Source organism: Necator americanus, chromosome II, assembly GCF_031761385.1.
Source record: "Necator americanus strain Aroian chromosome II, whole genome shotgun sequence".
NCBI classification, from domain to species: domain Eukaryota; kingdom Metazoa; phylum Nematoda; class Chromadorea; order Rhabditida; family Ancylostomatidae; genus Necator; species Necator americanus.
The window spans coordinates 10678087-10703023 of NC_087372.1; the positions used below are offsets into that span (position 1 = coordinate 10678087).

The 24937-nt window shown below is 38.3% G+C and overlaps 2 protein-coding genes across 4 annotated transcripts; both read left to right on the forward strand.

Annotated features, from left to right (window-relative positions):
• Positions 1 to 2755: 2755 nt before the first annotated feature.
• RB195_017443 (uncharacterized protein) lies at positions 2756 to 12048 on the forward strand (the record flags this gene model as incomplete). Of its 2 annotated transcripts, XM_064184446.1 has the most annotated exons (13): positions 2756 to 2878; positions 7335 to 7511; positions 7689 to 7751; positions 7853 to 7980; positions 8787 to 8877; positions 9057 to 9173; positions 9750 to 9896; positions 9992 to 10075; positions 10311 to 10489; positions 10550 to 10698; positions 10778 to 10944; positions 11003 to 11139; positions 11979 to 12048. In XM_064184446.1, 13 exons carry the CDS (start codon positions 2756 to 2758, stop codon positions 12046 to 12048), a joined length of 1632 nt encoding a protein of 543 aa, XP_064040327.1. The 2 variants fall into 2 exon arrangements, with proteins under 2 accessions (XP_064040327.1, XP_013300225.1); XM_013444771.2 differs by lacking the exon at positions 2756 to 2878 and having other exon boundaries at positions 7341 to 7511.
• A 648-nt stretch (positions 12049 to 12696) lies between these two features.
• Positions 12697 to 24527, forward strand: RB195_017444 (uncharacterized protein; the record flags this gene model as incomplete). 2 transcript variants are annotated; one of them, XM_064184448.1, is made up of 29 exons in its annotated part: positions 13820 to 13867; positions 13956 to 14061; positions 15406 to 15485; positions 15627 to 15743; positions 16141 to 16260; positions 16324 to 16404; positions 16513 to 16678; positions 16786 to 16917; positions 17231 to 17388; positions 17472 to 17580; positions 17641 to 17795; positions 18007 to 18116; positions 18230 to 18341; positions 18402 to 18470; positions 18770 to 18863; positions 18921 to 19053; positions 20267 to 20459; positions 20519 to 20624; positions 21276 to 21358; positions 21424 to 21495; positions 21581 to 21723; positions 21863 to 21952; positions 22048 to 22146; positions 22787 to 22884; positions 23046 to 23142; positions 23239 to 23344; positions 23398 to 23511; positions 23605 to 23757; positions 24393 to 24527. In XM_064184448.1, the coding sequence occupies 29 exons, from the start codon at positions 13820 to 13822 to the stop codon at positions 24525 to 24527; spliced, it is 3279 nt and encodes a 1092-aa protein (XP_064040329.1). The 2 variants fall into 2 exon arrangements, with proteins under 2 accessions (XP_064040328.1, XP_064040329.1); XM_064184447.1 differs by lacking the exons at positions 13820 to 13867; positions 13956 to 14061 and adding an exon at positions 12697 to 12745.
• Positions 24528 to 24937: the final 410 nt, after the last annotated feature.

Below are 24937 nucleotides of genomic sequence, written 5' to 3' on the forward strand. Positions count from 1 at the left end.
CTTTTCCCGCGAATTCTCTCAGATTCGAGGTATGTTGCCTTTAAGTGAGCCCTTAGTTCTAAATAACTAAGTCAGTCGGCGTCCGAGGGCTTAGCATTAGTCTTAGGATCTATGACATGTAGGGTAAAGCTACTAAGAGAAAAAAGGGAGATAGAACATCCAGAAATAAGGGTACACTTCAGTGCCCCCTTCCCAACTACATTTTCCCGTCGATTTCTCTGCAAATAAAGAATAGTTCCTCGTCAACTGGGCCAGATAACTAGTAACTTTTACCTGCTATCTCGTGAATCCAAGAATTCACATAACGATCTCCATTGCTGAACATTCCATGATACGGTAACCACAACAGTGCGTTTGCAATCCAGATCTGCAGGCAAATGAACAAAAGAAACGGGACCAAATACAATAGTATGTGAGAACCAAACACCTGCCAACTCATTCAATTTATTAATGCACTCAACTATGGAATATGTATTCAAAGAGCGTACGAAAACAAATAAGAAGAATCGCGTGGAAGAAATCCACCTATCATTGGTCAAACTTTCCATCCATATACAACGGCGCCGTCTGCGATTTAGACCGTTCCTTGGATGGTCGTTGTAGTCGAGATGAGATTTCACCACTTGACTTATTTGCCGTTGTGGTGCTTGTTATGCTCTCGTTATTTCAAGCTAGGAGTTTCTTTAGGGTAAAATATAGTCGGAGGCGGGGAGGAGGAGGGACTCAGTTGCGCCCTATTTCTCGAAGTATTTCTCGAAATAATTAGATCAATCGGGGCCCTAGGACCTAAGCATTAGTCTTGGAGGGTCTATGATATGTAAACTGGAATTATTAAGAGAAAAAGTAAGTTAGAGCATCGGAAAATAAGTGCGCAACTGAGTGGCCACCTAACTGCATTCTTCCCTTTCTTTATTGGAAGGAAAATAATTCTTGAGAATAAGAACACTGAGGGGCTCCTGTCCGCATATCTCGTGCTGCATAATGAAGTGTGGCTAACTACGATCTTTAACCCAACTTTTGGTCGCAAGAATAGGATGGGGTAAAATTCCGGTCTATTAGTGCCGCCATTCACTTCAGCGAAAGTTTCAGCGAGACATTAATTTTCAATCTTTTATGATTGTACGTTCATAGCTTATAAGTGATACTCTAGAAAAGGCGCATGTTTAACTTCACCAAAACCTCCGAACAAGAGGGAAAGTGTAGTGTGTTCACTTCGGGACGATCTTTCTTACTTTTTTCTCCTAGTAACTTAAGTTTACATGTCATAGATCCTCTAGGACTAATGTTTAGGCCTTAAGCACCGATTGATTCGATTATTTACTTCGAGAAATAATTGCGCCACTGAATGCCCCCCTCCCCCAACTACACTTTACACTTCTTCCCTCCTGTTCACTAGCTTTTTCTTTTTTTATTGGGGTTGTGCATTATTTTGTGATGAGACAGTTACTTTTGTTTAGGCGGAAGTTTTGAAGGCGAAAAAGCCGAAACGTTAGCTGTTAATAAATATCAATACCAATCTTGGCCACAGCTCAAGCAAATCAATGAAAAAGTTACTCTTGTTATTTGCTGCAGCTCTTTGGTTTTCTACTAATAAGGAAAACATGTTGCTTCAAAGTTTATATTAATTTATGCGAGCCAGTTTCTCATCAGAATATTGATCCGTTGCGAAATCACAAACATTTCGAAATGGTTGTCATTCCTAGATTTGAATCTAGTTCTATTTCAAGAAACGTTCGCGTTAAACTTGCGTACTTCTCATATCACTTGAGAATTCTCATCCCGAGATCTCTTGTAGATGTAATTTCCGCAAAAAAACTGTTTTCAAATTAAATGATCAATGATCGAAGAATAGTCCAATGAGCTCACTTTTTCAGAACTACCGTTCTATTGATCAATGATTTACTTTCTGCATCATGATCTCTTCTCGAGAGTCAACACAATGTTGCGAGTCGATTTAATGAAACACACCGGTCCACATACATTGACATTGCATACAAAAACTCTTTACACGTCTTTAACATTGTTTATAGTAGTGCGAGCGAGACTTTCTTGTTTCAGGTCGTAGCTTGAAGTGATTAACCTTATGTAATTTACTGCCCAACAATATTCCTTAGTTGTATAACATTTGTTTCATACTTGCTTGAAGTCGAAAGTAGACCTAATACCAATTGAACACTAAGAGCGCAGTATTTCCTATGTCATTTCACCATAACGTTCCTATTTTTCTAATCTCTTTGACTGATAAACAGGATGGGAACTGATCATCTGGTGCCCACAAAAACGTCTTTTATATTTAGCCAGGCATATCCACGTAATTTTTTCTTTGAAAATTGCATACCTCCTTTCATTATTTATACGGTACACATTTATGGGTTCGTACTTTTTCGTATTTGTGTGCTTGTGTTTGCTTTCTAACTCCTACCACTGTCAGTTGCAATCCCCATTCGTTGAAACAGATACGTATCCTTCTCGCATGAATAGCTCAATTAATAGCCCCGTGCGTTCAGATCCACGTTCCCGAAAGTGGTTCTCTACGCGTCGCATCAGTATTGTGACTGGCAGGAAAACGCAAGAAAAGGAAAGCGCGCACTCGTCGAGACGTGCGGAAAGCGACTGTAGTGGAGCGCTAGCGAGAGAAAGATAGGAAACATCGTAACTGTAGCTGGTGGTGCAACGGTGGTGGCGGCGGCGGTGGACGCGTGGAGATGTCAGCAGTGAACAACGGTGTGTCGGTGCTGGTGCTATTGGTTTTGGTATGAGATCCACGACGCTTCTCTCACCACGACTGACAATCGATCCAAACAAGGTACCGACGGTCACTGTACATTCATCAGACGGGCTTTCACCAAACACAAGAATTCTCATCACAAAACTTGAGGTAATTTTTTTTTCTTGCCGTCATATGAGCGGAACTAGTTCTCTCCTCGTTTTCATCTTCGCTTATTCCTAGTCGTAATAAGCAATTAACTGAGATAGACCCGCTATCTAACGAGTTTCTCCCAATCTTTCCCGCTTCTTATTTAATCGCATGTTACTGTTGAACCCTTATTTTAACGTTGGTTTCAGAGATAACAGGGTTATGTTGATGATAGTGAAAGTGAGTTTCGTTATGTACGTAATGTCAGTTCCATTTTAAGTCATTCGTCTTAGTTGTTAATTCTCCGCGTCATCCCTAGGTGAAAAGTCGTCAATAACCCGTCGATTCTTAACTCCTATTAATGTTTCAGTTCTCCTCTGTTACCGATAATACCGCGAGCTACATAATTTCCTTAATAATCATAATTTTCTGATAACGTGATAGAGAATTTGAAGTCACAGTTAGGGTAAAGTTATCATTATTATAAGAACTGATTAGTGAGTATCCAGATATCGTTTAGAACTTAAAATTGTTGCAGCAGATCTTCTATTTTGGATTTATTTTGCTTAGTTTCTGTTCGAATTCAGTGTACTTCAGCATATAAGGCTGGTATTTTCCTTATCTTCTTGTTAAAAAAGCAATTCTTCAATCTTCAAATTGTTTCTGTTTGTTTCCAGAAAGTGTTCAAACGCATCATACAGACCTCACGTTGAAAGGACGAAAATTTCTTAGACATAAAGCATTGCTCTCAAATTTGTTGGTTCTTAAGCGAACTTATTTGCCCAGCCCAAACACAAACACATCGTATAAACAAGTTTTTCAATGTATGAATACAGTATTTGTTATGTCGATAGCCATGCTTCATGCCTACGAAATTTGCGTTCTTGTTTACATGAGATCTACCTGATGTGTTTCCTTTTACTGACTCAATGTTTTCTAGTATCCAGAGTTTAACCGTGACGAAAGATGCCACGGCAGATAGGGTTTCGGCTCATTTTTGACACACTTGATGTGTTATCTAGATTGGCGATCATTTTATATTCGAATTTCCTGGTTTTTTTTCTCATGAATTCATACCGTCAGTTTTTGTCATTGAGGCTAACAGCTTGACTTCTGAAATGAATTTTTTCCGTAGTAACGCATGTAGTATGGGGAACGCTGCATTGTACCCAATTTCCATCGGATATTTCATCGGCTTATTTGTACATGTACGGCTTTTAATTTACTCAGTGTATCGATTTGACGTCGTTGATGTGTACTGCTATCATTAGTGTATAGAATAGCAATAAGCCAGCTTAGCAAGCTTTGTAAGAGGGTTAATGCTTCGTAGTGGGTTGATGTACATTTTCTTTTCTGGATTTGAAAAATTACTGACTTCGTTATTCATTATGTTTCGTAATTATTTACCCTACTAGAAGAAAATCCAAACAAGAGTGGCTTATAGGGAAATGTAATTTGAGTAATTTACCTTAGTTAGTATGCACAAGAAACTGTCTTATTTTGTTAAAACATATACATTTACTATTTAAAATTTTCGCTTTATTCAACATAATATTTCTCCTACTTCCTACCATACACTTGGCCCAAGCAAAAACAAGTTCAACCAGCCTTGCTAGATTTAAATTTGCAGCGAAGTAGTAAGGCGGAACATATACATACACCTACATATATCTCAAAATGAAAGAGACTTCACATTGAAAAAAACTTTGTGGCAACCTTCTTCTTTAATATTTTTTGAAATGAACCTCCCTTATTATTACCTAGTTTATTACATGGAATCAACTCCCACTTTTAATCCGCAAAATACTGAGCGCAACTTTTTTTTTTGTTTTAGCATTTCTCCTGCTAACACACGGAACCGACACCAATAACATTAAGACGACAATGTGTTCTCACATTTTAATAAAACTAGCACTATAGAGAAAGATGAAAGTGAAGAACGAGAAATGTTATAATATTAAAGTATTTATTCAGAATCAAGGAAGATGCCATCACCGATTACCATTTGTCTTTTTTAATGCGTTGTTTTTTTCGGATTTTAGTGTATTTTCAGTGCTTAAACAACACCTGTGACCATGTGTTGTATAAACACAGAGGAGAGTTTGATCCAAAATAGTTGGATTCGCATCTTAATTCAAGACCAGCAACATCTGCAATTGTTCCTCTCCTACATTCCAAACGCTAAACAGATTGGGTTAGGAGTGTGTTAATGCGCTTTTCTGATTAATTACCGGAAAAAATTGGATGTTTTGCAAAGGTCAAAAACTCTAGCGTGCAGTTAATTCCCAATTTTGCGTTCATAGCTTTCATCTTCCTTATTTTATTTTACCATCGATTTTGTGATTTTTGACTTTTGAAAACCCGTACTTTTTCTATCACGACGGTTTTCTTACTTTTTTTCTGAAGAAAAAAGAAACTTGTGACAGGACCTGAGTGAGTAGTTGTCTGTTCAACAGATCGCTTTCGTGTATCACCTGATGAGCTTCTTCTGCGATCTCTGAAGTGTCAAAGTAAACCCCATTCTGATTTTCTAGACAACTTAGGAATGTTTTTATAAAGGATGTGCGCAGAGCGTGATGATGAATTGCGAACTCTGTGTATTGATCGAGTCACGCCGACATCCCATTCCTGTGTTTCCCCATCATTTGCATGCTTCTATTAAGCTATTATAAGGATAAACCTCGTATTTCTAGGAATACTGCAAGTCTGATAGATTGACCGTTGTTTTTTGAGCTTATTATATGGTATTTATTTCGTTCTTTCGTCTTTTTTCTTGTCTGAGTTTAAAATGGCCGACAAAGCTCCAAACAGCTGAAAGCACCCAGAAAGCATTTCCTCCTGAAATTGCCAATGAAAGCAGTGGTGTGGTTATCTAACAGTTTTCGCAAAAATGATACTTAGGATGTTAACGCAGTGCTTGCTCGTAGGAAGTTGACAACAAGTAACTGAGTGGAACCATTAAAATTGAACTAAATTATAGTTTAGTCTTGTTACTATTATTTCATTTCCGAATCACTTTCAAAACTAAGCGGGAAATAGCACCAGTGTAGAAATCTCCATTTATCTTGCTTCAACTTAATAATCTACGTATTCTGCTAGTTTGTGTCTGAAGATATTATCCTCGAATGGAGCGTATTTTGGATTAGGCGAATGGTTCTTCCCATAAGGTCTGAAAACCAAATATTCCTAAGATATTTAGCTTTAAAAAAATCTGAAATATTGCGAATATGCGAAGTAATTGTTGACAACATAATGATGAATGATGATTTGGTGTTTACAAATCCGATATAGAACTAAATGCACAGCACAGTTGTTCATCGAGCCCTTGCCACAGAATTTTGCGCGGAAGTATTGCCGGAGAATTGGCTTGAATTGGTTCAAGGACTGTATGGCCTGCTTTCGTCTCGAGAAACTACTGTCTGGTGTTTGATTAGCTGCTGTGGTAACGGGAATGCCTTCCGTAGTTTCTAATATAAATCTATTCCTTCCTTTATCGCTAAACTTCTCTACGGCCTCCCTTTTTAGTGCGAGTATCCGAAAACTGATAAACATCTAATAAGTACTTGAGAAGATTGGGAGTCTGACATTCTCTTGGAGGAGTATTATATCTTTATTTCGTTCTTCTCTGAGAAATAACTACCTGGGATTGTTAAAAAGTAATTATCTGGGCTCCTAAAAAGCTCTTTTTTTTTTGAAAACGTGTTCTGTCTGTCTCATAGCGCGAATCGCAAATCAGTGTTTTTTTTAAAGCTTCCATAAGCAATGTAGCAATGACGCGTCTAGTGTAATGTCAATGGAACATATCGAAATTTTGTTGAAGTCTTACTGTATTTGCCTTTCATTGTTTCTCACGACATTGCGAACAAACTTTATTATTATGAGGCTGATAGTTTCCCATTAAAAGCATCATCAGTAATCTTCCAATAATGTTCTGTGAATTTTTTTCTGTTGTGGATCCCGCACTCTACGCGAAATCTGATTAACCAGCGCGTTCCATTAGAACGAAGAAGTTTCACACATAGTATGCTGATTTCTGCCCCAAACATCCACTAAGTTTTCCTTTTTGAGCACTGAACCATTACGTTTAAAACTACATGCTATGTTCAACTATTTTCTGCAATTATTTTCTTTTGCAATATCGTTGGTTGTCCTTTGAAGAATTAGAAGTGGATTCTGACGTATTTTATTTTCATTTGTAGTACATAATATTTCGCTCTAGCCTGGCGTCCCCGCTTCACATACCAGTGTCATACGGAATCGTTCCTTCACTAAAAAAAGAATGAATGAATGAAAATATTTTAAAATGTCTTTTACGAGCAAATCCATGAAGTGAAGTACTTCGATACTTTCTTGCAAGAGAATTAGATGAATTATTCCGGTTCCGCTAAGCAATCTTAGGAAGCAGCGCCTCTATTGTTAGATTCCATTCTGTCGGCTGTTAGTCAATTATTGAAGATTTATGTAAGTTTTTTCTCAGCGTACTATGCTCCGAAAAAGTCGATCGCTGATGTCATTAATGTGTGGTGGTCGTCGAAAAGCAAAAGACAGAGATGAAGGACGACTTAACGGTGGTGACGCTTCCATTTCACATGCTCTTATAGTCATCTTTCTCGAGTATTTCGCTTGGGGTTTACTCACTGTCCCTATTATCAATGTGAGTTACGTTGTTCTTCAGTTTCTTTCCCCTTTTTCTTCAATTTCGTTTCTAGTCATAGAAATCAGGTTTAGTTCTTGTGAAACAACTCATGGTAAAATTTCAAAGGAACAGCTAGGACAGCTTGTGTGGACTTGAATGGCCAACTTTATTTATGTTTTAGTAAAGTTATTCCAGGTTCTCGCAGAGACATTTCCGAATAATAAATTTCTAATGAATGGTTTGGTCCTGGGAATAAAGGTAAGTTTATTTCTTAATTTATGTTTCAATTATGTGATTAGTAGTTCTTACATTTGTTCAATAAGTTTCATTAATCAACTACACAGATATTGTTTTTTAAGGGTATTTTATCCTTTTTGAGCGCACCACTTGTTGGAGCGTTATCGGACGTCTATGGCAGGAAGATATTCCTAATACTTACGGTATTCTGCACTTGTATGCCTATACCATGTTTGAAGATAAGTCCATGGTAAGGTTTGCGCTTTTATAAAATTCTAATGCTCTGAGCTATTATTATTTTCGTTGGCCAATTTGTGTGAGCAACATAGGTGCGATAGGGAGAAGCCAGACCCTCCTCAGGTGAAGGGTGTTTAGCTCATAGGGTGCAGCTCAAGTGAAGGGGGTCTTTTCGCCAACCGCCCAAAAATGAAGGGAGTAATTTTGCCGACCGTTCAAAAGTGAAAGAAGTCCCTTCGCTAACCGTTCAAAAGTGAAGGGGGTCAGGGCACCGGCTCCGACTATGGTGAGCAATGTTTGTCGTAAACCCCAAGTAACAAAAAGTTAATGTCACGAGAAAAGTAGAGACCTAATGAGTTTGTTGGAATTAGCAACGCAATGTGGAATTTCAAGTGTATCTCGAAAATCCATGTGGAATTTAGGTTTGATTTAGTATGAAATCTTCGAGAGCTATTTTGCTAGAGTAGTTTCACCATTTCAACAGTTGTGTACGTTAAAATTCCTGTTAGCAAATTTGATACTGAAGTACTTCTAACTGCTTGTTCATTTCATTGTCATGTATGTATCCTACTTCATTATGTGTGCCAGAAAAACATTACATTTCAAACGGTTCATGAGTGGTCACGATTTAAAAGGGCATGTTCTTTTTCACACGTGCTCGATTTTTTTAGAATGAATGTAATGACTTTATTTTCACTTGTTCATGTGAGTGGAGTAGTAGTAGTGAGTGTACACAAATTGCAGTAATTTAGAAAAGATTTGATATACCCTCACTTTCTGAAAATCATCCGGAATTTTTCAGAAATCTGTAATTTCCAGGTGGTACTTCGCTTTATTCAGCATTAGTGGTTTATTCTCTGTTACGTTCAGTGTTATACTAGCCTATGTTGCTGATATCACAGAGAAGCAGGTAGTTTTGTTTACACATACTTGTTTACTTGGAATACTGTAACAATGGCAGTTTGAATATGCTGAGAATCATGTCCTGTTCTTTGGGCGACTGAATTTTTTCCATAGCGTTCTGTAAACAACACGAAGGGTAGCTGCGAAATTTGACTCACTTCACAGAATTTCTGCCCTTTTTTCTAGGATCGCTCTGCGGCCTATGGGCTTGTATCAGCGACATTTGCTGCATCACTAGTCACCTCACCAGCGCTTGGCGCATGGATATCTGATGACTATGGTGATGGAGCTGTAGTTCTATTGGTAAGCTTAGCTTTTGAGTACTTTTTCTTTACTTCATTTGTTCTTGCGTTTTTATAATTTACTGAACATATGTCCGTTTTTTCCGGTTTTTTTTTTGAAGTTAAAGTTTCTTTTTATTTTTCATTAACAGTACAAAGCATATGTTTTAAATATCGTTTTTCATTCATCTTTGAACGTCATTGCAAAGTGCTGCCGATTATGCAACTCTTTTTCATTTTCTGCTATATCAGCATAGTGCAATAGAAATAACAACGAATAGTAACAATGAAATCTTATATATTAAGATCGTAAATCCTAAACCTTTTCTGTTTGATCAGACGGTAATCGCGGTGAAGAGTTTATTGTTTTCATATCCAGCTGTTACTGTGTAGAAGATACTTTTCTGAGAGTGATGTGTCATTTGGTCCGCAAGATTTCTTGATATAGTTTTAATCGTTGAATTTTTAAAGATTCTTTTCATTGTTATGGGAATCAGTTATCAGTTTTGTTTTCGTAAAGTTAAGCACAGCGTTTCATTCATTACCTCTCGACGGTTCTTTTTTTTTTAATTCAATCTTTATAGAAGTTCTATTTCAGGCAACAATTATTGCTGCTGTAGACGTACTATTTATTGTGTTTCGCGTACCAGAGTCTTTGCCAGTGAAACGATCTGCAAGCGATGTGATAAGTTGGGAAAGTGCTGATCCATTCGCGACATTGCGGCTTGTGTGGGAAGACAGATTGGTGAGAACTTGTTCTGTGATAGACCCACTACGTTCCATACGTTAGATGAAAAGTTTTGTTTCTTGAATCACTTAGTTACTGGAACATGCTTGCAGGTGCTACAATTAGCGGTTATCGTGTTCCTCTCGTATCTTCCGGAATCGGGTCAATTTTCTTGTTTCTTTGTGTACTTGAAATTGGTTAGTTGTTTTACTCATATAATTATTCGGTTTTTGGTTTTGTTATTATTATATTTATTCATGGTTATTTATGGCTATTTGGTAGCTCGTTTTAAGTTGCATTACTTTGACTTTATTTTGTCTTGCTTGCTGTTTTTTCTTCGATATCAAGTTTTTAAATTGGACATTCTTTTTACATTGATCTGAATTCTGGTATATGCACGATTCATTCACGATTTTTGAGATTCACTTGCAGGTTGTTGGATTTTCCCCAGAAGCAGTAGCAGCATTCATAGGACTAGTCGGAATTCTATCAGTTGTTGCTCAAACCGGAGTTCTGCAACTGCTGACCACCTATTTCGGAATGAAGCATGTGATAACGTTAGGTCTTCTTTTCCAACTGGTTCAGCTCACATGGTATGGCCTCGGTACACAGTAAGTACAGATTTTCGTTGCAATTTATGAGATTCAATTTCCGTACCGCTATATCTGTAGATACTGGATGATGTGGGCAGCTGGTGTACTGGCGGCAATGAGTAGTATAACATATCCTTCGATTAGCGCTTTCGTAAGTATACTGTCGGATAAGGATAAGCAAGGTACTGTACAAGGAGTTGTCACGGGGATTCGAGGGTTATGCCAAGGTTGGTTTCGTTTTGATCTTCACACATTCAGTGTAGTTTTCTCCCAAGAAATGCAGCATCATGACATGACTTTGTTTAGGCTTCGGGCCTGCCCTTTTCGGCTTCATTTTCTATCTGTTTGATGTTGACCTTAATTTGGATGGAGAAGCACCTGGAGGTCATGCCGTACAATTTCCAATTGTTCGAATACGACCTCCTCAACCACAAGAGAAAATTTTGACTCCCACAAGAAATGACACGTTATGGGTGAGCTATTCTACCGCTTACTTCCTGTTAACATATTTTACAACCATTTTTTTTTTAGGTTGCAGAGCGACCCGCCTTTACTTGGCAACTAATACCCGGACCCCCATTCTTAGCGGGGGCCATGTTGGTTTTGTTAGCCCTTATGTTCAATTCCGCATTACCTGCGTCACCAGGAGCGAGTAAATACTTCCGAAGGTACATGTTATATATAAAAAAGAGAATGTGTGAGAGTGATCTGTCGCTATTTAAAGGAAGTGCTGGTAGTAGGAAAGTAACGGGCGCACAGTTTTTATTTTATTTGTTTTCTGTTGATAGTGATATTGATACAAATTGAAATTCCTTTACGTTGCTCTTTTTTCTCCTTTCGCTATTTTTGAGACTAATTTCCGCACCAAACAGCATTGTCCATGTAAAAACTAAATGTTACAGATCATCATTTGTATTGCGCAATCAGAATATTTGACCTGTGTAAGGGCTTTCATTTGTTGCAAAGTGGAGAGATAATTTTTCATTGAACTATCCTGTAGGCACATGAAAGCGAGAAATTCATCCAATCAATTTTGGGCCCCATTTTTTAAAAGCAGAAACTGTAATCTCTCGGGATTGTGTTGATAGAGTTCAGTAACACTGTGTCATTTTTACCGCGCAAATCAACTCTGAGAAAGGTACCTCCCGTCTAGTGAAGTATTTTAAATGAACAAATATCTATATTTATACTTTTGTGGTGGTAAACGATGCAGGAGATGAAGAGATGGAAGAACTTTCTTTTTTCTATAGAAATTGGTATTTCATTCATTTCGATTTTCATTATCGGCTCAAAATTCGATCTCTAATTGTTCAGTTTAGTTGTCAATTTTACTTTCGAAGTACTTCGCTGTAGCGTCTGTATTAGAAGAGGAGTCAATCAGTGAAATTTATTGAATTACTAGTACATAATAAGTATTATATGTTTGCATATAATTCATGAGTTTTTGAAAAATATTGGTTTTAAAAAAATGAAATTAATAAAAAAATTATCTTGTCACTATTTACAGGTCACCCACACATTCACGACAGTCGTCTGACACAGCTCGATTGTTGCACACAGACAACGGGCACTGCTAAAATCCCGTTACCAAATTTTCACGTTGATGCAGGTTTACACTCACTTTTCTTACTAGTAATATTGCGTCTGAAAACGGTTAGAGAGAAAGAAAGATGTCAGCGGAAACTGCCTAAAAAGTCGACTCTGATCACATATCACACACATGTCTTATTTACTTATAGATATGTGTTAAATTTAAAATTTAGTTTTTGCTAATAGTTTACGCGGTAATTTTCTTTCTGGTGAATGTTTGTCGCTATACTACTTCATATCTTGTGTGGGTCTGATTTACCAGTGTATTTTGGTTTGTTTATTTTCTTCATTGCTCTCAACTGATGTTTCTCTTTCGATGTTGTGGTCGCTAGTTCCCTTATTCCCTTCCCCGAAAAAGCGCCAGTCAGGTTCATTGCATTATGTTGTTGTGTTAACCGCATTGTACATTTTCTTCAGATTTCTTTTTTTTTTCAATTTCTACATCTTTTTTGGTTTTTCTTTATTGTGTTGTTGATTGTATAGCTTTTGTAGAAGTGAAGCTAACAAAACGAATGTTTTCTTTTTCTTTTACTGTACTGTCATCCAGTGAGCATAACTTTATCTCTGAAATGTGATGAAATTCCACTTGTCATTCAGCATAACCATATATTTACGTCCAGCACTCGTTACCGAGCATGAAATTTAACCATTATATCATAAATGTGTCGAGTATCATTGAAAATGGTAAATTTGTTCGTTACGTTCATATTTTTATACTTTTTAGTGACAGTATGATTCTGACTATATGTATTTGAGAAGTAGCTGCTGACTAAAAATGTAGCAAATCTATGCAATTGTTGCTTGACTCAAGTCCCTTGACTACCACTTTTTTCATGGCTCTATGGTTGTTTTGGACATCCATAGAGTCGCTTTAATTCGTGTTTTGTACTAGTACGCATGCAAAGAAGCTAGATAGAAGAGATTTTGACTAGAAAAATACGTTTTAAATCTCTCTTCAAAGTAGCGCGGTTATATAGACTAGAATTACGGTGTAGAAAGACCGGCCGATTTAATTCCCAACAGAAAGCACTTATTAATCAAAGCTGACACTAGCTGACATTAAGCACGAACTAACTGTAATCTCGTGCTGCGATTTCAAGCCAAACTTCGACCCATCCTGACCTCAGCGATTCTTTTTTGCGTGCGGTTACCCACTGACGCGATGTCTGATTTTGTAGATGCTCATATTAAGGAAAAGCTACGCTGCGATAACTGATGCGTTTATGGTTATTGTTTCATTATATCTTCATTTCTTTTTTCGTTATTAGTAAGTTGATTTCTTCCTTCATAACAGTAGATGGAATTGTTTTGTTAGCGCCGAAATGGTATTGTGTCATCTTTTACTTTAGCGTGTTTCTAAGGACTAAATTGCATCTTCTACCTATGGTGGAGTTGTAATATGGGACCGGTTTTAGTATAAAATGTATTGCTGTTTGGTACGAGTTCATTTCAAAGCGAGCCCAGTACCAAAGCAAATCTCTTATAATCATAGAAGTGATAAGTCATGTGAACCGTACCCATCATGTTATAAGTGCGGACTTCTTATGCGTAACCTAAGAATTGCACTGCCGACTAGGAACCGTTCCAGCCGAATTAGGATTGAAAATTATGGAAACGGCTCTAACGATAGAGGCGGGTTTTGGAACGGAAGTAATTCGTGAAGCGAGGAGTAGCAATTTTATCCGAAAGAAATAGGAGAGAGAAAAGAAAGAGCGGGAAGATTTAGAGCAGATCCGGTTGCAGTCAAAAATTTGCCATATGTTGAAAAAGAGTGGAAATTCAGAGCTGAAGGGGTCGCAGAAAATGGTGGGCAATGTTCTGGGCCCATGTCCAATATATCTGCCCTTGGGAGGTTTAATACGATGTAAATGAATTCATCGGGGACTTCTTTTAGCAATCGTGCTATGCAGTATTATATGGTTGGTTTGGTGACGTAAACTTGCTGCAACGAGACTTCCATGCAGGATCTAGCTGTTTGTTCCAGAAACAGAAAGAAACGAGTAGGAACCGTCGTCACGTTTGCTTGCTTGCAGGCGAACAATTTTTTATTAGGTCACCAACCAGGGCATATTTCTTCGCTAGAGCGCGCTTATTCAAATGGAAGAATTTTATTGTGTGTGGATCCGCTTCCTGCACGATCGATCGGAGGATCGAATCCGCCCTAGTGCTCACCAAGCCTTTCATCCCTATGGTGTCGATAAATTAGTACCAGACTTGTCTGGGAGGATAAAAACGCTGACTTGACACATCGGCTAGCCACCGCAAGTCATTGTATAGCCCAGTTGCACGTTCGTAAACCTCAAACGATTCTGAATTGAAGTGAACCTGGGGGCGCATCCCAAGCGGATTGATTAGCGCTGGAAACTTTATCCTTTATCCTGTAATGCACGACTCATATGGTAGTTGGACCGGTCAACTCTTTCAAGACTTTGTAATCGATGCCATTGCATCAATGGACAATGGAGCGGTTGCTCTGCTCTTCTGAATTATGAACAGCTCTTCAAGGGAGACTTTACCTCCTTGATGAATATTTTTTCTTCAATAAGTCAGTCTAATCTGTAGTGCGGCTGTGGTTAGACTAGCAGTGAAACATAGCATATCCAACTCAATTTTCCGATTTCATTGTTAACCACAAGTTTTTCAAACTAATTTTCGGATTATTATTTGTGTATACGGATTTTTGCTTTAATACCCTGCTTTCTCCAGAAAACTGTTGATAAATGAGAGTCCGTTGGTTTTAGCGTATGTACAGTGGGGTCAAAGCGACATGAAGCGCGGTACAGTTGCGGAAGCGGCAGTGCTCGAAGCAGCGCTGTGGAGCGGTGCGCTTAGGTTCGAGATAGGACCATCGCGAACTGCAGCGAAGGATGATCCTTCCTCGATTCTAACCGCTACTTCCTACCGCACGGCTTCGAGCGCATCCCCTTACGGAAATCAATCGGAGCTGCACCGTGCTCCATGTCGTTTTGACCCTACTACACATTACACTTGAGCAGTCAGTACACGCCATCCTTAACACTTAGATTCCAGCTCCGATTTTTGACGAATATTTCAGCACTGTAGCCATTATTCTTACCTTAACGGTTATCCTACCCACGAATCTGACTCGTTGTTATTTGCCATTCGCCAGTTGAGTGATATGATAAACGGGCTAGAGTTTCCGAGATGCAACGGTCCACAACACCACATAATTATAGCATATTCATCATATTTTTTGCTACTTAGAAAGTATTTTCCCATACAATATTGACTGCTGCGAAGCAACTGACTTTTTTGCACTCATTTTGTTGTTTTTCTAACGCTTTCCCTCTTGGTGAACGAATCACAGTTGTTTTTCTTTACAGCGATGAAACGAAGTCGTCTCGACGATGATATCGAATCACAGTTGATCGGGAAAGCGATGACAAACGCCTTTCAGTTACAGGTGAGTTTAGTCTTCATCGAGATTAATGGCACATGTCTAGAAACAAAGTATTAGTCTTATGGAGAGTAGTTTTGAGAAATGGATGTGGTTTCCTTCGCGTGCGTTTTCAAGGTGTCTTTCTCAGAAAATTTGTGTTTCAAGTGCGAAGATGCTGAGCGTGACCGCCATGCAACGGCTGATACAATAGCGAAGTGGGAAGAAATTGCTAAGAAAGTGGTTCTCACATTAAAAACAAGCAAGATGAAGCATGCTTGTCAGGTGAGATACGATTGTTTGGGTTTTCTGGGGATGCTTAGATGGAAATATTGCAGGTTTCGCCAGGTAATTTCACTGAATTATCATGCGAGAGTGTGTTTGAAAAGTCAGATTGTGAAATTGAATTACATCCTTTATTTTGATGAGAGCGTGGACTCAATACTCTATTCTTAGTTCCATAGAGAGGAGGCGGGATAAAGTGTTGAATGAAGGTGTTCAGTCTACCAGCGAGAAACTGAACTTTCTCCTGAGTGACAGCTCAAAATTGATGGCAATCGATATGTTGTCTGCTAGGGAAAGAAATCAAGATGAATGTAGTTCTATGCTTTACCTACCCTGCCTATTTACATTATCTTATAACCAAAGCTACGTACTAAATTCTCAATGCCACTTTGTTCAGTATAAAGATCTTGAATTGTGGAAGAAACACGGAGTTGAACATCCGCTCATTCAACATGCAGCTGCTATCGCAAAAACCACATCAAGTGTTACTGAGTACAGGTGGTCGGGACCGGATGAAGTAATTGATTGGAATAGTTTTCTTTCCTCTTTCACACTCAGCTGTTTGTTATGTTTGCTTCAGGTAGCCATTCTTTCTGAGTCGGCAGTCGACTTACTAAGATCTTCTTGCTTCGTTGTACGTATTTTTGTTACTGTACCAAATGTAAGTTGGTTTTCCTTGGAATAGATGGCTGCATCGTTAGTCTCATAAGTTTTCGGACGAAAAACTTCTCAATTTGCTCTTCTATTTGGGTTCCTTCCTCGTTTTCAGAGCCTTTTCGGGAAAAGAGACTACATAAATTTAACATATCCTGCAAAGCGTGCCCACTACATGTGTAGCGCTCTGATAGTGCTTCGCAGATCCCTTAAAGATGTTCAAGTCAGTTTTGTGCAAGGATCTGGTGGCGATGAAATTTTTCCAAACTTGAGAGTATTTGGTGAGAATTTCTGTGTGTTTTTCTTTGTTTTTCCTCTGTTTCTTATCCGTTACTGTTCTGGAGGCTTACACTTATATTTTCTTTCAAGTAGTAGATGCTTTTTCCAGATAATACCTCGTCAGGGAATATATTGATTCATTTCGGAGCTGCTGAGTCAGCGCTAGCTAAAACATCACGGTTTGCGCCGAATATCTCGAACCTTCGAGCATCCACTATTTGTCCGGACATTACCGTTAATGGTAAATCAACTTATCAAATTATCAGTTGAAGTTTCGGATTTTTTATTTCATGAAATTGATATCAAATTTTTGACCCTTTAGCTATTCTGTTAAGTAGGGTTTTGTTATTTGGTTGTATTTAGTTTACTGAATCTATTACTAGTGAATGTCAGTTCGTGCGAAGTGCTAAAATTCATTATCCCGCTACAATTGACACTGCTTACTAGTTTTTCCATCCATTACTTCACATTGGCGGGCTCTGACCTAACTTTCTTCCTATTGTGTATCAGAATCTTGTGAGTGAAGACACATGAGCTAAGATTGGTTAATTCAGATGAGGCTGCTACCCCGGTGTTTAATCAGCGTATTCTACGAACGATACTCGAATCAGCTATGATTCGTCGTGTTTCCGCCGAACTACGTCATAAAGAGACCGTTGTGTCGGCTCTCGCGTTAGCCGTGCGCTGGTTTACCTCCCGAGGTTTGCGTGAGGTCAGATCGACTGCACCGCATGTTTAGAATATCTTCAGAATCTCTGTAAAATTTTCGTTAAAAAGGCATTAATAGATTTTCAGTTTGACGATCTTTTTTTGGCATGTTTTATGGTGCGACTTCTTGAAACAAATGTCATCGTGAAACAACAAGACTTGTTGACTGTACTCAAGAACTTCTTCCTAGCTATAGGTACGTGACAGGTTTTGTTCAAGTCTCAACTAGAGCTACTCATATTTTATGTGCTTTCAGTTAACTGGGACACCTCGATCGTTACGGGATTTCATCCGGACAATCTAGAAGATGACATTAGATTAGCTCATCTAGCGGCTTTTCCTGTGGTATTTCTGGATAACACGGGCTACTGGAATATAGCGAATGCTATTTCAAAGGATTCCTTGCTTTTGGTGAGTATAGAGAGTTGTGCATAGGTCGTTAACCGTGATACGCCCAAGCAAAGAAACGAACTAGAGGCTTATATTTATATTGTATTGTAATCATTTTCTTCTATGCATGTTTTGATAAGAAGAAGAAAGACTGTAGGAATGTATATCTCAAACCGCGGTTGTTCTTGGGAAAAGTTCTCATGAAACTGCGACTAGGGGCTAGTTGTTTCAGGCCAAAGCGGATTTGAGCCGTTCACTGACGTCGCTAGGAGACTGTCTTGCGTTTGATACTTTGTTCCTAGAACAACACCACGTTTTCTCATCGTTCGATCATTACTTCAGGTAGTCTTGTGGTTTTTATGTGTCGTAGTTAGTAGTTAGTTGAAGTTGTCCCCAAAGTTTTGAAGATCACCGGAAAATTCTTTTAGAATCGACGAATTATTTCCTACTTTCAGATTAGATCTGTCAACCGAAAACAAGGAACTTCTCTGCAAAAACTCGGATTTCATAGTCGACACTGTAAACTATGACGACCGCTTAAATCGGTTTATAAACAAGCTTAGCACGGTTCTTAACTATCCGTTTTTTAAATAGTGATTTTGGTTCTAACTGAATTTTTGCTTTTAGCACATTAATGAATGCATGGGTGAACGATTTGATAACATGTATATTCAGCGACTAGCGGTTGAGAATAAGGTCAGTTGAGGATTAAAATTTCGTGCTTGTATAGTTGGGTCAAAACGACATGAAACACGTACGCAATTGCGTATGCGGCTTCTCTCGAGGCGCTTCGGTGGAGCGTAGCGGCTAGAAGCGTGGTGAAACTCTTGCCTGCACCACCCATCGCTGCATTTTGCGACGGTCCCACCTCTGTTCCAACTGCTGCCTCCACCGCGCCGTTTCGAGCACGTACGCAAATGCACCGCAACTACACTCGTGATTCATGTATTGACCCGACCATATATATTCAGATTAGGAAATGAGTGGTATTTCAGGAGCGAACAGTGTTCTTGCTCGCATTTCGCATTAAGAGAGGGTGGGCGAATCCGATTACAATGGGACCAGTGGCGACTGAGTCGACAGCGAAATGTACGTGACTAATGAGATCCGACCTTATTTGGATCATCTATACAAGTTCTTTTCCAGCTTTTCGACTTCTTTGGAAGAAGAAAACACAGTTGAGGAAATTTGCTGACGGACGTATTTGTGAATGTATGGTGTGGTCGGAGAGTGCGTCACCATCAATACCATGTTCAATTATTCAATTCATCCTGGACAAGTATGTTTTTATATATGTCTGTTTTATTCCAATTAATATAATATATGTAATTGCCATAATATAAGCATATTACTAATAATGGATTTTTCCTTCCTTTTTGTTCTATATTTTCTTTTTTAAGTGTAATTTTTAGAGCCTAGAAGTCCGAAAAAAACCGAAGGTTTGTGGTACTAATCCGAAAATTGTCACTTGAGTTGTCTTGTTATGCGTTCACGTTTTTTTTTAATTCAAGGAACTCCGGTGCGACCTACATTTATATTGGTTTTCAAGATTCTCTTGCTCATTTTATAATTGCGGCATTTTATAATATTTCTTTGGAGTTGAAGTTCTTGAAAGTAATGGTCTTGTTTTGCAATCTCAAAATTATGAAATCCCTCCTCTCTTTCAAGAAAAAGACTTTTTACACTAAATTTTCCTATTGCTTTGCCTTTTTTATTTAATTTTTTTTTTCGCACAAATGTTTTATATGAGTTATATTGGCCAATTTTGTTTTTATAGGTGTATTCAGGGATTTTTATAGCATTCTTTTATAGCTGAGTGTGCTCTGTTAAATGTTGTATGTGCAAGCTTATACTAGGGCGGGTGTGGCGGAGTCGGTTAGTGGCCCGCTGTTGCTGCACAGTCGTTGGTTCGAAACCGGCCTAGTGCCAACCAAATCTTTCATCCCTTCGAGGTTGATAAATTGGTAGCAGATTTGTCCGGGAGAATAGAGTATTGAGCCAATCATCGGCTGGCACCTCAAGTCATTGGGCCAACATGCGTTCCAAAAACCTCAACGATTGCGAACTGCACTAAAACGCTTTGGTGCAAGTGTACCCCAGTGACTTTATCCTTCATCCTTTTCAGGCTTATATTTTGTTTTGAAGACTACTTTACTATTATTATTGTATGAAAATAATGGTGCCTCATGTACTTGCTGGGATTTTGCGCAGTTAATTACCTTCTGAATCCGTCTGCTTTTCATTGCTACATCTCCTATGAGTTTGCGCACGCTGAGCATGACTGCAGCGCTCAAAGTGATTAGATGAGCATACCAAGATGTGACTATTTTGGAAGCGACAGAAGAGCAGATACGGCGGCTTGTGGCTTTTTTGCAAAATATTGCATTTCCCTTCATAATTCCTTCTGTTGTCAGTCCGAGACTATGCATGGCTTATAGGTGCTCAAACAAGCTCACAGTGTTAATTGAGTTACATTCCATCATATGTTTCAGCCATTTTGGCCTGCCACCTAATTGTGTTTCATGGCGAAGTGTATTCCCATCTGGGTTTTCATCACCGAAAGATGTGAACTCGAAGGTTACGACAGCGTTCGCAAGTTTGAGTGCTATATTGAGATCAGCCAAAGGTCTTCCTCTTATGATCACTAATATACATGGAATTAGCGCATATATTAGAGATACCGAGGTTAGATTTGAAATTTTAGAAGTACTTTGCAGCTAAAAAAATCAATTATGTCTACTTAGCCGTGTGCTGCAGAAGTGCTATGCACTACAGACCAGGGAAACATTGAAAATGGGCATCGCTTACCTGCTCAGCGTGCTGTTCCACCATACACCGGCGCCGTAACAGGTAAATATACGATTTTACGTACTTTTTAGTTGTTAAGTAAAAATTAGATGGGACGAAAGGTTTCTTTGTACATTAGAAGATTTGGTGTTGGTTCATCAGAGTATCTTGCGGTGATAACAGATCATATATTTTCTCTTTTTCCACTTTGTTCTTCTATTTAGAAGGCATGCATAGTTGTTGTTTGGAAAGAAAACTTGAGAAAGATTATGGGTCATTGTAGCCCGATGTGAAAAACATTCTTAGCACTTCTGTTTTATGTTCTTGACGAAAATCATCTGTTGAGAAGTATATTCAAAATATGATTGAACAAGGACATTATATAGTTTATATCTGAATGAATATATTTTCGTATTTTCTTATTCTGAAGATCTATTTCGATTTAATGTAATCTAGTTATAGGGGTCAATCTGTATGTTTCCACAATCTATGCATAACCTTGTCCTGCTTTTTCTCTAGATGTCCCCGCATTGTATTCCGTGTGACGTGTCTGCAAGATTTGTAAAATTATGAGGAGGGGGAACAGTGCTGGGTAGTGCCTAAGGTACTCATATCTCAGTGACTACGATAATGTGAACGTTGGATCTGTAGTCACGGCAAATGCTATGATAAATGCACAAACTTCCAATGGATTAACAAACTAATAATTTCTAGTGCATCTGAAATTGGAATATTCTGGAAAATGGGGTGACACTATTGAGGGCATCCGCCAGCTATCAGCAGCTTTCTACATTGAGGTCAGCTTGAGAATTGTAATATCTAACATCGAATAATTTTCTTGTATGTCCTTCCTATTTTATAGATAGGAAAGTATCTGAAAGACAAGCATCAACTTGTTGTAGCACCAACGATGGATCAGCTGTTTGTTGTAAAGGTTAGAAGGATAATTTTACTTTTCTTGTATAGTATTACAGTTGATATTTGAAAGCCTTTCATGCTTTAGTTTCTTCGAATTTTAGGATGGTGTTGTATTTAAATTGGTGCTAGTGTTGGATAAGATTTCAAAGTTACTGGAACAACGCGTTGCTGAAGTTAAAGCCAGCGGTGCACCCAGAATTGAGATGAGCGCGGAAGGGCAAAGATTGACGGCGTGGAAAAAACTGTTAGTTTCTTTCTTGGTTCAGAATTCCGTTTTCTTTCGAATAAGATGTATTGTGGTAGTTTGTTATAGTTTCCTATCGTTTTCTTTAGTCTACTCTCGTTTTTTTAGTGCCCAAATAAATTTTGAACTGTTTTTTTAGGTACGTTCACGAGGCATTACTGCAAGCATCTTTGCAGTCGTTCGCTACGAAACATCTTGCTTTTGGAGAGACTGTGCAAATTATAAAAAAGTGGGGCTGTGTTTTTGAGTTCATTCACTTCCAAATTTGTTAAGTTCAGAAGTGAGCATGTGTTAATTTTCACATGCGCAAAATTGATTTTTCAGATGGCTATCGATCCACCTGTTGACCGGCGCTATATCTGATCTTGCCCTGGAAATAATAGTGGCTGCTGCATTCGAACACCCAGTTCTTCCTCCGCCACAGTATGTTCAACATTTAGCTTCTCTATTCTTGTGAAAGATTAGATGTATTCGCAGGGTAAAGGCGACGATGATCGGAACACCCATTTCTTGAAAGACTATCGCGCTAGCGCAAGATAAAAGCAGCAATGACAGCGCGATATCTGTTAGAACTGTTTCTACAAACACTGCACTTATTACTTCCTAAGAGCTGTTGTATGGTTGGGAAGGGAATGAATGGTTAGTTCATCTGCGCATTCACCTCTCTCGTATTCACGGTAGCCATGTGTAAAATGTGTAAAATAAATAAATAAACTGAAAAAAGATGTGCTGGTTACTACTACGAGCAGAAAAAAGATGGATGAATCTTCGAATCGTTCTTCCGTGGCACCGCCCACTTCTGGAGCAGAAAGTGAAGTTTTTAAGGAAATCGCGCATGCAAACAATTACAAATAACTATCGAAAAGGCGCGGAAATTCCAAAATTTACTTGTTCGTTTATGACACGTTGGTTACAATCTCCTTTTCTCAAGCTCCTATTTAGTGCTGCGATTATTTTTACATTATTTGAAGTGACTAACCCTCTTCTAAAATTATTTGTAATTTGAATTAGTTAAAATTCCAAGGAAAACAAGTTTCACAATAATATTAAAACTTCTTTTCAGAACTGCTTTAGCTGCGTTTAGGCGGGTCCTACAGCTTGTGAGCAAGCACAACTGGACGGCTCGTCCTCTTTTTATGGATTTTGATTGTGCTTGGAACGGTAGGTTTTGTTTTTTTTTTCATATTTTATCCCGAGTTTGAAAATACTTACAGATTTTTCGTTTACCTAATTTCTTTATCCATTGTTCTAAACTTGTTTTTATTTCCTTCTCAATTTCCGTCTTTTGCACTAATATCTTTACTTAGAGCTGAACTTTGCAGAGGAGGAAATAGCCAAACTTGAATCAAACTTTGTCAAGATGAGACCCATATTACCTCCAATGGTTATAATTACTAATGAGGATCCTGTTGGATCTAGGTGTGCTTATAGCTGTCTTTTTTTCTGTGGCAACTGCTTTCTTTTTGTTTGTGAGCACGAATTCAATGAGCCCTTATTTTGTTTCGGATGGACCAGAGATGGACCAACTCCACTGCTGCTAAAGAGGATCATAGCGTTAGCAAAATCCATGCTCGAGGTACTTGATATGAACTATGGAAATGCGAAGGCGGTGGATGTGAAGGTGAAAGAAGAATCGAGCACAGTTCACGACACTCTAGCAACTATTGTTTTTAGTCTGCTTTGACGGATGTAGATATGTCGGTTTATGATGCTATAATCGAGATCTATCCGAAAATGGTTGTTAGGACTAGCGTTAGCGAAAAGACGCCCACAGTCAATAATCCAGAAGTGAGGATTTTTATTATTTTTTACATGGAAATAACACTATGTTTTGATGATGGGTTAATTCTTTGCTTTTTAGGACTTACTATATGTTTTCAGGCTCTTCCTGTTGTTAGTTTTGATCCGGTAGATGAACTTGTTTATGCTTTGAATGCCCATTTTGAACATGTAGCATTGTTTTTCTGGAATAAGTACGGTGGAAATCATATCGGATTAATATGGAAGCCATACGAAGTCGAAGTACCAGCGAAGGTAAGAAATGAATTGAGGTTTCATTTTCTTTTCAACTCGACAATTCGTAGAATTTTTTGGGGAAGTTGGTGTTAGACTGAATCAAATAGACCTTTCAATTGTCAATTTAGACGATTGTTAACAATGAAATACATGAAAAGGGTCTTTCGAGGATTCTCCCTAGAGGTTTGAGTCTTTGATGCTTTGTCATGGCTCTTGGATGTCCTTGAATTCCAAGAACACCCACTTAGTTTGTTTCTCTGCTTTTTTAGATGATAGGATTCACTCATATACTTCTGTTTTTCTGAGTGTGACTAGCTCAAAGTAGTATTTACTCGCTACCTTTTTTCCTTGAATTATTCTTGCAAGAGCGCAACGGCTGTGCTTTGTGCAATGTGTTTAGCATGAAGCTTGTGCTCTCGCCATCTGCTCTCTTTTGCATCTCTAAAATTTACTCTCCGGTTTCGAACTTACTCGAGGCAGACTTTTTGAAATTTTAGCGTCAGGATGCTGATTCTCTCCCCATTTTTCCTCCTCATGTGCATCCCACTTGAGTACTTTATTTGCCTCCTTTGGCATTTCTTGTGATGTTTTATTCGATATAACGGTCACTGATGGATGAAAAAGCTTTCGGACCTGAAGAGAATTTCATTTAGATTTCGCGGTGCAGTTTACATTATGCCAGCAAACCAGGTGCATCTACTCTTTTGTTAAATAGAGATGAGATTCTGGAAGGGATACGGATTTTAGGTAGAGGAATAGTTAAAGATATACAGTGTAAATTTGATTAAATTTTTATTGGTACTTTAACATAGTCTTATTGTATTTTGTATCCATAGAGCTTGTTTTAGAAAATCCGTCTGTATTTATTGTTCTCTTATTGATCTTCTAGAATGAAAGCGAAGAGTTGAATTTAACTGTTATTGGTTGGATTCGTTGACTTGTTTAGGAAGGATTTGAACTGATTTGTTATTGTCAAAGATCTTGCAGTTTGTTGACTTTTTTGCACATTGTTGAGACATTAATTGTTATTGATTTGCTGTTGGTAATATTGTTGTCAAAAAGAAATCAAATAAAGTGCTTTTCATTTCCTTAGGCTTCCTATGAGTTTTCTACCCGCTGATGTCGGTCTTTTCATTGGCTTTGATTCCTCGATTACTCTGTTTTCATTATTGTGCGATCAGTGGTAATGGTGTGCATA